At 34.8% G+C, this 12,172-nt stretch overlaps 1 protein-coding gene across 2 annotated transcripts in view; it reads left to right on the forward strand.

The window, feature by feature from the left end:
- The window catches only part of Gart (trifunctional purine biosynthetic protein adenosine-3 Gart), a 270,858-nt gene that overhangs the window by 233,762 nt on the left and 24,924 nt on the right, over positions 1-12,172 (forward strand). For both annotated transcript variants that reach the window (XM_090408017.1, XM_090408026.1), the window contains exons 18-19: positions 524-660; positions 1,724-1,841. In XM_090408017.1, coding sequence (XP_090264143.1) covers positions 524-660; positions 1,724-1,841 — 255 coding nt within the window. The remainder of the gene's footprint in view (positions 1-523; positions 661-1,723; positions 1,842-12,172) is intronic.

Consider the following 12,172-nt stretch of genomic DNA (forward strand, 5'->3'; position numbering starts at 1 on the left):
TGTTATTGACTCATTATTGAACTTCTGAGTCTTTATAGTACAGTCACAAGGATTGCATTGCATTTGTCTTTGGTTGAAAGACTTAGATTCAAATCTTGTCAAGGATGTGAGAAACTTTTATAAGGGATTTCATAAGGTGAGTTAGCCCTTCCACACAGTACACATTTTAACAAGCCTAATGAACTTATGTAAATGGGATTTAGTGTCTTATCATCACTCTTGTTAGGTTTACATGAAGTCAAGTTACTTGGTCATTAAGTTACTTACCCCCCCCCCCCCCCGCACACACACCTTAATGTCATTAAAACCTCATAACAGTGTGGTTGCAATGAAATAATAAAGTTAAAAGAGTGTCATGCAATAAATTTTCTACCCCATTATCAAAATCTTATTTCGGAAATGATTTGTAAATTACATTGGTAGATCACCAATGTAGAAGTTTTAACCAAAAATTTGAAAGGACTAGGAACTTTATGATTTTTCTTATATATATATTCTCATGTTTAATTTCTTTCTATTTTAGGCACCAATCTCCAAGCTTTAATTGATCACACACTTGATCCAAGTAAGCAAAGTGCAGCAGAAATTGTTCTTGTAATATCAAATATTCCTAATGTACAAGGCTTAGCACGTGCTGAGAAAGTTAATATTCCAACTAAGGTTTGTTTTTGTTTCCTTGAATCTGTAAAATTCATTTTGTATTAAGACATATTGTAGAATATCTGTAGAAGATACACAAAATTATACAATTTTGCCAAATTTTTTTTGAAGTAAAGTAATTGTTTCTTTGTATTAAAACAGTTGAAATTTATAATTCATAAATACTTTATTTTTTAAATTTGTTTATTTATCTTTATTTGTGCTTGGTCATCAAAATACATAATGTCAACAATAAAAAAATTAAATGAATTAAAAAAAATTTAAAACTTCCTGTTTATTTCTCTCTCCTTTTTTATTTCTAATAAACAATTCTAATGAAGCCTAGTTGGCTGAATAGATAGTATCTGTACTCAACGCGTTGTGAGTTTAAATCCCACTATGTCACGAATGTTTGTGAATGTCTTGAGGTCTGTTGAAGAATCCTGAATCCTGTTGAAGATTCCAATCCCGTATATTTCTGCCATCTTGGAACTGATTGGTAGAATTTTGAAAAAGCATCATCTCATTCAAATATATTTTCCGATCAACAAAATTTCTCACCTGTTGACATTACAAAAGACAAACTGGCACCTCTATCATTAGCTTGCATTTACCAGATACCATGTGAATGTAATCTGACATACTTTGGACAAACAGGCCATTCTGTAGAAAATCAAATCAAAGAACATCAATATTATATCGAATACATGAAACCTCTAAAGTCTGGTCTGGTCTGGCCTGGCACAACATAGTATTGACACTAAACACAATATCCAGTGGGACAAAGCTCGTCTTCTCCATAGATGTAGGTTTAAATATGAACACCTTTTCAAATATTTAAGTTTTTGTTTATCTCATTAAATAATACTACTGTAGAACATCTGTACACATATACTGATAGTTGATATGGTTATAGTATCAAAAATGTCCATCAGAATATATTACTGAGAATTTTACTTTTCCAAATAAATTGAACTAGCTTCTCTCTTTGATCAAGTTTCATGATGTTTCTCTGATTGAGCATATAAATAATTTTTTTTTTTTAAATATAAAATAATTTATTAAATTAAAATTTTTGTCTTAGGTACTAAGTCACAAGGGATTTAAATCTCGAGTTGATTTTGATATGGCAGTCAACAAGCTTCTTGTGGATGCTGGTGTGGAAATTGTTTGCCTTGCTGGTTTTATGAGGATTATTTCAGGTAAATGATAATTATATTCTTACTGATAGAAATTTAGCTAGATGTTTATTGTATAACTTGATATGTACGTAAATATATATTTTATATATCTATGTACTTGATAATTATTCAAGCCATGTCCTGTTTTCAGTAAACACAAATAATGAAGGCTGCCAACATGAGATAAACTGGACAACAACTTCAAACCTTCATATATGCCACGACAAGGTAGAATGCCGCATAGGTGAGTCTAAGGAAATTGTTATGGACCCTCATCATATAAACAGTAACCTTAGTTACAATTTACTGGACTCATTCAACTCTGCTATCAGATTCTGGTGCACTCGTGAAGTCACACGGTCACAGATGCCTAACAATAGAACTTTAACACGGACTGTAGCTCCAGTTCAAAGTTAACTGAAGTTTATAATAGTCGAATTTCAGTGACACAATGTTTCTTTATAGTGTTTTTTATTTGCTCTCTGTGTTCCTTAATGCTTGAAGAAGTCGGCCTTCCAACGAAACATGTTGCGTTATGAATAAACTTAATTGTTTGTTCTAACTCTCGGATCTAAGTCAGTTTATAAAAATATGAATATATATATATATATACACACACACATACTAAACTGTAATAATACTTATTTAAGAGCTGTAACAGAAAAGTTAAAACATTATAACTTAGTTGCACAATGTAATAAAAAGAAAAATCTTCCTTTATGTCTCCTAGTATATGAAACACTATGCTAATACATGGTGGGCAAGGAACTAAATAATGCTTACAAATCTTAATTAGGGCTTATATTCAGAAATAGGTTGACAGAGAATCTCTACTTTGCAATGAGCAGTATGGGTTTACTAGGAGAAGGTCATGTTTTAGCAACTTGCTCACATTCTATAATAATATTACCATAGAGCTAGACAAGGGGGAATGGATACAACATGATACTTTTGCTTTTGGATTTTTCTAAGGCTTTGATAGAATGACATGGAAGAAGTCTGCATAAATTTGAGAATATGGGATTGGATTATAAACTATTGGCATGGATAAGAGGATGACTGACTGACAGATATTAAAAAGTGGTATACGAGGGATGTGAGTCTGTAAGATTTCAGGTAACAGTGGTGTACTACAAGGATCAGTCCTTGTAGTACACCACATTAAAGTACAGATTGAATAACATTGGAAAGGGTTTGACAGGCAACATGCAGTATTTGCTGATGATGCAAAGATAGGTAGGGTAATCAGAATGTGGCTGAATGTGCAGTACTTACAGAATAATTTGAATAGGCTGGAATTGTGGGCATGGGAAAATGGATATCAGTAAATGTAAAGTCGTGCACTTTGGCATGATTAGATATTTAATGTTGTATTGGTGGGATTATGCTAGAAGAAACTGATCAGGCTAGAGATCTTGAAATATTAGTAGATAGGAAGTTGAAGTTAGGAGCCACATAGCAAAGACTACAAATAAAACTCAAAAGATAACCAATGCTGAAATGAACTTTGACATGTAAAGATAAGGATGTCATTTTGCCTCTTTACAAGGCCTTGATAAAACCTCACTTGGACTGTTGTGCTCAGGTCTGGTTTCCTGGTGTCTGATGTGATTCTGATACAGTGGAGAGAGAGAGAGAGAGTGCAAAGAAGAGTGCTAAAAATGACATCATGATTATGGAATACTGATTATGAAGACAGACTGAGAATTTGTAGGCTGCAGACAGTAGCAAACAGGAGAAAGAAGGATGATAGGATTGAGACTTACAAACTTGTGAAAGGGTCATACAGGATTTTGGATGATGGAATTTCTTATTTTATGGAGGGTGGGGAAAGGACAAGAGGACATCCTTGGAAGATGAGAATGAATGCCACCAAGTAGGGGGGTGGGATGGGAAATGAGATCTAGATATTTCTCTCATAGAGTGGTGTGTGATTGGAATGGACTGCCAATGGATGTTGTGTGTGCAAGCAGTGCGAATGAATTCAAGAACAAGTATGACAGCTGGTGTACATAGTATGTGGCCTCCTTCAATGAGTGCCTGACTCCCTGGAAGTCTCTTTTAATAGTAATAATACATTTGATTACAATACTAGAATTTTTTAGAGTTCACTCTACAGTTGTCTATAATGAATAATGAAAATACAATTACAACAGATGTCTTTTGTTTAGTTCATGTTATTCTCATTTTTCAAACTCAATATCATGCTAATTATTATTGTTATCACTTGCATTTGTTTGGTAGCAGCTTTAGCTTCCCCTAATGGGTACTTACAGGGTGCAGGAATGAGACCTAGCTGCTGCACACCCCCCTCAATTTGTAATATATTCTAATTTGTTGTAAATAATGTTGTACCAGTTACTTACTACTATACCACTTGTGTTTGGATATGAAATAAATTATTATTATTTTTATTATTAAGAGAGTGGCTACACTGCATAATTCAGAAAGCCTGGTCAGAGGGTCTAGTTTCAGTTAATTAAAGTAGAATGCTCATTGTATTAATCTATAAAAAAAAAAATAAATAAATAAATAAAAAAGAGTAAAATTTCTTTACTGAGTGTTCCAGGTATGCATATATTCTTGAGAAATAGCTAAGAAAAATTGTGGAAGAGAAGCTTGGAGAAGAACAAATGTATCAATTATTTTTAAAATGTTACCTGTAGGCCCAAAGAAATTGCCAAAAAAAAAAAAAAGTGGCAGTACGGATGAAGCCATCACTTGTCTTTCATCAGTAGTGAAGGTCAAATGATGGCTAAGGATGGAGAATGGCTGCACAGATTTCCAGCTGCCTTTCTCTCTTTTGAGAATGAAAATGTGTTAGGGGAATTAGTTATTGATAAGAATGTTATCAATACAAACTGTTGTTAACAGAAAATAACCATTTCCATATCTTGTGCTAATATTTACAGGCTTTGTTGAATTTGACCCAAAGTCCTGAAAAAGAAGAATGAAATAATGAAGCAAAAATTGAAGTCATTAAACTAATTAAGAACCATGGATTTTGACATTATTTAATTAAGAATTTAAGAAATAACACAAATCTCTTAAGATTGTCAAACAGCATACTGATTAAACATAGAACTACATTTTATTTTCAAGCTGAAGTTCTTTGTTAAGCTAGTTACTGTGAGTTAAAAAGTTTAGCACATTCATGCTGAGCTGTGTTTATGCAGTGTCTGCTAGGAGATTGCTTGATTTTGCAACATGTCATTTCCACATCTGATGGATATATTTTTTCATATTTATCAGTATATATTGGCATGCCAGTTTCAAGTTTTTTCAATAAAATGTTTGCTTTAAAATATTTATGAGCTGTCTTCATGGGGGAAATACATCAAAATGAATGTTTTTTTTTCTTATTTTGGGTTTTTGAGTTTATAAATATATTTATATAACATTTCTTTTTAAATATATCATTTATTTCATAAATGATTTAGTTTCTATGCCAGATATATACAAATAGCTAACAGTATTTCTGTTTTATGATTATAAAACAGAAATAATAATTTGTAGATAACACACCATTAACATGGTGTGTTATCTACAAAAACATCAAAAGAAAACAAAGGCAGTTATTGTTGTTTATTATTTTAACGGTATAATAGAACACAGAAACTAAGTAAATAATTAATTATTAACTTGATGCTGATATTTCGCTGGTGTTATAACCAGCATCTTCAGAGCACAAAAACACTGTTTGTCACAATACACAAGACTAAAACAACATGGTGTACTTAAACAAAATTGTAGCAGCAACACAAAGACTAGAGTCCTGATTTTGGCACCCTCTATCTGAAAAAAAAAAAAAAAAAAAAAAAAAAAAAAAAGCTATTATATATTACTAGAGTCCTAGAAAAGTGCTAGTTTTTTCTTAATATGACTGTCTCCCAGATCTTCGGCAAGTTAATACAGCCATATTTGCTGAGATTTGGAGTGTGTTTTAGGGCTTCTGTCGCCTCTAAGAACAATCTCTCAGATTTATACGGGTTTCTGTGTAGTACTTTTGTGTTTTTCCAGTTGATCCTGTGTGCAGGGGTATCCAGAGCATGGTCTGCTAGGTCCGACTTCCCATAATGATAATTCCGGACGTATCTTTTATGTTCGCTGATGCGGATGTTCACAGTTCTTCCTGTTTGACTGTAGTAGGCTTGATTGCATGAGCAGGGTACTTGGTAGACTCCTGGATGTGATAAAGGAGGAATGCTGTCCTTGGGTGAGCGGATGTGGGTGGCTAATTTGCTACATGGTCTGAATGTAGTGCGTAGTTTATGTTTATTGAGAATTCTTGAGATCTTTTCGGATGTGCCTTTAATGTAAGGGATGGTGACTGTTTTGTTGTAGTTCTCTGTGGTGGATGGTGGGAGGGGTTTCTTAGGAGTGTTTAGTATTTAGTTTATTTTATGTGGATTGTAGCCGTTGGCCAAGAAGGTGTGGCGTAAGTGAGTCAGTTCAGCAGTAAGAGCCTTTTCATTGGAACAGATTGCTCTCGCTCTATGGGTTAGTGTTTTTAATATGCCATATTGTTGAGAAGTTGTCCATATTGTGACAAACAGTGTTTTTGTGCTCTGAAGATGCTGGTTATAACACCAGCGAAATATCAGCATCAAGTTAATAAATTAATTATTTACTTAGTTTCTGTGTTCTATTATACTGTTAAAATAATAAACAACATGTTCGACGAACACATAAGCCTGTCCACACGTTAAAGGCAGTTATTGTACATCAGTGTTTCTCTTCCTTAACTCTAGTAATATAGAATTGCACTATCTTAAACTGCTGTGAGCTATATTTTATACAACTGTTACATTAATGAAATATTGCTTTGAGAATGTGTAAGTAATTATCAATCAATTCTTTGAACTTGCAATTAGTTTTTATATCCTGGTACTGAATATCCTTTTTATGTAATGGCTGGTATGTGTTCTTAATTTCTTCTAGTTTAGTTATCAAACATTATAGAGAAAACCACAGTCATTGTTCCTATAATAAAAATAATTAGATACCTTTTTATATTATTTACGGAAATTCAAAATCCTGTAATATAGTGTGGACTGTGGAATGTAGAATATGAGGAGATATTCTCAATCTCTCAAAAAACTAAAATCTTTTGAGAGATCGAGAATTTGTGGAGGGCAGACAAGAGAAAATGGGATGATATGATTTAGATCAACAAACTTTGAAAGGATTACACAGGACACCAATAAATGGAATTTTTCCATTTCATGGAGGATGGTGAGAGGACAAGAGGGCATCCATTGTAAGTTGATAATCAATACAGTCAAAAAAGGAATGAGAGCTAGATTTGTCTCTTGTACAGTCGTATGGATATGTGTGACTGGAATGGCTTTCCTTTAGTGCTTTAAGTGCAGATAACATGAATGAATTCAAGAGAAGGTATGGCATAGTGTGTGAGATATGTGGTCTCCTGTGATGAGTTCCTGACTTCCTGTAATAATAATAATAATAATATTTCTCATATTTTTTCGGTCTCAGATAAAGTCTCTGGATACATCACCAAGTTTAAAAATGCATTTTGCATAAAACTTAATAACTTCCTATTTCACCTTTTTACTTTAAGTGATTTCCAAAAACAAGATATGCCTTGCTGATCTTGTTTTTGAAACTGAAAACTAAAGTCTTTTCTTTCTCAGGATTATAAGAGAGAAGAAACAGATGTAATGACATCAAAATTTTTAGAAAAAAAATTTTCTTATCCATTATTTTGAAATACGTTTTTAGGGTATTTTATTGTATTTTCTGCTACAGTAAAACTTTTACTTTATATTGTGTGTGCAGTGGTGGAGTAATGGTGTGTGTGGGGGGGGGATTATTCCCTATATTTTTTTATTCACAAATCCTCCCCTTCTTTTAACCAAATCTCTTCATAAATGCATACAATACATAACTGGTTTATAGGATGACATGAAATTCATTGCACTACCTATAATACCACAACAACTGTAAACACTGGATATTTATTTATCTGTAGCTAATCTATTTATGTACGTGCCTATTCTTTTCCTTAGCGTCAGTCATATACAAAAAAAACTTCCGCACACCCTTGCTCTGCCCACAGAATTGTGCAAACCTGGTTTCATTAGTAGCACTGTGCACAGCAACATTTGCGTTTTTATCAGTAGAGAAAGAGTTGCCTACCGTAGTGGTTAACATGCAGTGGGGGAGATTATGAGAACTATATAGCTGTAATAGCATTTCACAAGGTTTGAATGCAGCCAACTGTTATTTTCAGCATGCTAAAAACACACAAGATCAGTAGGATGTTTGTATATCGGACTATTAACTATTATAATGATATAGAAGACGTATCTGACCACCAAAAAAAACAGGTCGCCCATGCTGCATTAGGATCCAACAGCTTGTGAGGGCTGTGAAGACATGCCTTTGCCCTAATCTGTGAGAACACAGAAAGTGATGTCGTGAGAGATCAATGTTTTGCAAAAAATGATGTCACATGTACTGACTGATGACCTGGGAGCAAGATCCTATTGTTGTTCTACCAGACACTTCCTAACACCACAACTCATGCGGCAGAAGGTGATAAAATCAAAGGCATTTCTCTGGTAGTACATGAACAACAGGCATAGAGATATCCTCTTCACAGATGAGAATAATTTCACCAGTGAAGAGCTGTTTAACCTCCAAAATGATTGGGTATATATGCCCTGGATGATCGAACAGCACACACCATAGCACCCAGGATTCAGAGAGGTCATCACCTCCACATCAGTGATGACTTGGTGGGGGGGATGATGTGTGAGGGGATAACCAAGTTGCATTTCTGCAAGAAAGGGGTCAAAACCTTTGCCAAAGTCTATCAAGACACTATGCTGAAACCTATGGTATGGAAAAGATGGATCTTAGCCTTATATTCCACAGGACACAAAGAGGATGGATAGGTAGGTAAGTAGGTATCTGGAAAATTAATATTTATTATATTTTTAGTTAGAAAATTGAAATTTTTGTATTATATTAATTAATTGATAAGAGTTTATAAGGCAGAAAACCCGAATAAGATATTAACAGTTATCTTAATTAAAAAATGCAATGTTTCATCCTAATTCTAATTAGGATTAATTCAGATTAGTTTGAAGAAAACTGTCTATAGGAAGTTCATAATGATATAACTTTTTCATGTAGTACTGACATACAGGGTGTTCGGGATAAATTTGACATATTTATAATTAATTATATTTTTCCGTAAGTTACATGTATTAACACACACTTCTCTTCATTTAAAAGTTTGGACCCTTCTTCATTCATATACAAGATGTCAGAAAGGATGGATAGCTGGAACCCACCTGAATCATGGAAGAGAATAACTTGTATCATGATGATTCGTGCCCGCCATCAAAATAAGGATATTACGACTGCTGCCCAATGCTCCCTGAATACAGTAAAAACAATCAGGCATGAACTAGAGACTTGCAATGGTGACTACGAGGATGTAGCAAGAAGAAAGATCCCTAGCAGACGATCTGATTGCGTTCGTACAGCAGAATTCCTCGCAAATCTGCAGGAACAGGTGTTGAAGAACCCTAGCATTGGAATTCGGGCTTTGTTCGTGGAGTTGCTAACTGTAGTCAAGCCCTGGATAACAAGGGTAGCCAATGGTAGGCCATATGTATGGCAGCAGGATTCGGCCCCTTGCCACACCTCTGGGAAAAGTCAAAAATGGTTGTCTGAAAATTTCTACGACTTCACCAGTCCAAATGTTTGGCCTCCAAACTCCCCAGACCTTAACCCCATGGATTATTTTGTATGGGGCGCAGTTGAAAAAGACACCAATCGCACTTCCAGTAATACAAAAGCCCAGTTAATGGATAAAATTAAAACAGTTTTTGCGGCCCTTCCCAGGGAGACTGTAGCATCAGCTTGTTCGAGGTTCCGAAGCAGAATTGAAGCTGTGATCGATGCTAATGGTGGTTATTTTGAGTAAATCTTGTTGATAGTATTGTAATTAACTCTGCCTGTAATGTTTTTTTGTCAATTCATTAAATTTAATAGATACAAAGAAGATTTTCTTTTTCCTTACAAAACTGTCAAATTTATCCCGAACACCCTGTATACTCCCTGAGAGTACATGTCAGAAATTTCATGATCATATACAGTATATATATATAGAAAGTATTTTACCTTGGGTATAATAAATGTTAAAGATACCAAGCTATTTTAAACCTGGAAAATGGGAAATGGAGTAAAACCAGGTTTAAAATAGCTTGGTATCTTTAACATTTATTATGCCCAAGGTAAAATACTTTCTATATTTATATCTCCTCCTGAGATTTTTATTTAATAAGGTTAAAACACCTTATGGTAACTTATTATGGTAAAATACTTATAAGCTCTGTATTACTAAAATCTTGGTATTTCTAGAATAAGCTCTGATCACTAACCTAACCTGGCTCCCACTGATGAGACCTCAATAAAGGTCGAAACTAGTCTGGGTAGTGACCCCTTGCCTTTAATACAAAGCATCATACATCTTCTCCAGAGATGTGCTTTGCATTAAGGGTAAATATTAAGATTAGTGATCAGAGCTTATTCTACTTTTACCATGAGTTGCCTTGGTCTTGCACTACGTGCAGGATCAGCTAGACTTGCAACACTTGCAGGCACAAACTTGACTTGTTTGTCTGTTTGCTTACTTGGGAAATGGAGTAAAACCAGGTTTAAAATAGCTTGGTATCTTTAACATATATATATATATATATATATAGCAATTTGTAGTATTAACTTGGTACTTGGATATGTTCATATTTCTTATTAAAACACTTAAAGAATAGAACAACGTAGTTAAGGATATAAATTAAATTAAACTTTAATAAATATTTTCCGATATTTCGGCAATGTCACGTTGCCATCTTCTAAAGGAACTTACAAAAAAGTTATGTGCACGTAGGCACTACAACACAGAAACTGGGAATGAAGAGATGAAGCTATTGTTCTCCTAAGTCTAGTGCCTTAGTGCCTACGTGCACGTAACTTTTTTGTAAGTTCCTTTAGAAGATGGCAATGCGACGTTGCCGAAATATCGGAAAATATTTATTAAAGTTTAATTTAATTTATATCCTTAACTATGTTGTTCTATTCCTTAGGTGTTTTAATAATGCATAAACAACGTATAAGCCTGTCTATGAGAATCAACATCATCCACGGAGATACAATCGCACGGAAGGCCCGCCAATACGGTAAATTGAAATTGAAGCTGTCTAGACAATTAAATCATAAGTCTAGCGTTCCTGAAACGCTGCCGGGATAATAAAGTAATCCCGAACTGTGTAAAATTTAAGCACTGGTTTGTGTCACAAAAAGCTCTCCGAATATATAACCGCGCTAGCTACGCGTTGCTACGCGAACAAATCACCGCCATGCGGTCGCTTTTAGCGGACATTAACGAAGCTATTCGTGCCGTCGAAGACGAGCTTTCGCGCACTTTGAACCACGAACTTTAGTCGATTTTACATGACGTCTCATGTACCGCTGCCGAAAAAGAATTTAAAAAAATACGAGACCGACAGATGAAAAAGTTCGAAAAATTAAAAAAGAACTCTACCGTCTTTCCAAAACCTGCTACCAACACGGTAATCAACCTTTCTTCAGTCACCCTGAAGCCCTCAATGCGCTGTCATGTGGACACAACTTCGCCATTGCTCCCAATAAAATACCTAGTGAGGATATTATGATCCAGATCGAGCGTGGAATCCGCCACCTTCCACATCAAGTCGCCAACAGTGTAAGACTGGATGTAGCCTGTGTCCTTTCCAAAGCAAGACCACCAAAAACCAACATATCAAACAAGGAATATAAAGCTCTACAGGAAATGAAGAATAATAAAGAATTAGTTATCACCAAAGCGGATAAGGGAAATGCAACTGCAGTACTTAACCAAAAGGACTACACAGGTAAGCTGAATGCTCTTCTATTAGACTGGGCCACTTACCTCCCTATCAATTACAATCCCACCAACTCTCAAATTAGAAAACTTCACAGGCTCCTTAAGCGAGTCACTTCTTGGCCTGTAGAAGTTACCAACAGATTAAAGCTGTTTAACTCTATACCCCCCTGTATTTACGGACTCCCAAAAATACACAAAGAAAATGTGCCATTACGTCCCATAGTGGATGGCATTGATTCCCCCACATACAAATTAGCTAAACATTTGGCCAAAGAGCTCACACACTATACTGGCAACACACCATCACACATAAAAAACTCACCCCATTTCAAAGCCAGCATAGAAAATCTTACACTCCAACATACTGACATAATGGTCAGCTTTGATGTGTCCTCTTTATTTACAAATGTCCCACTCAAGGAAACTTTAGAGC

Source organism: Typopeltis vanoorti, chromosome 2 (genome assembly GCF_054136105.1).
Source record: "Typopeltis vanoorti isolate ZY-2024b chromosome 2, IOZ_Tvanoo_1.0, whole genome shotgun sequence".
NCBI lineage: Eukaryota > Metazoa > Arthropoda > Arachnida > Uropygi > Thelyphonidae > Typopeltis > Typopeltis vanoorti.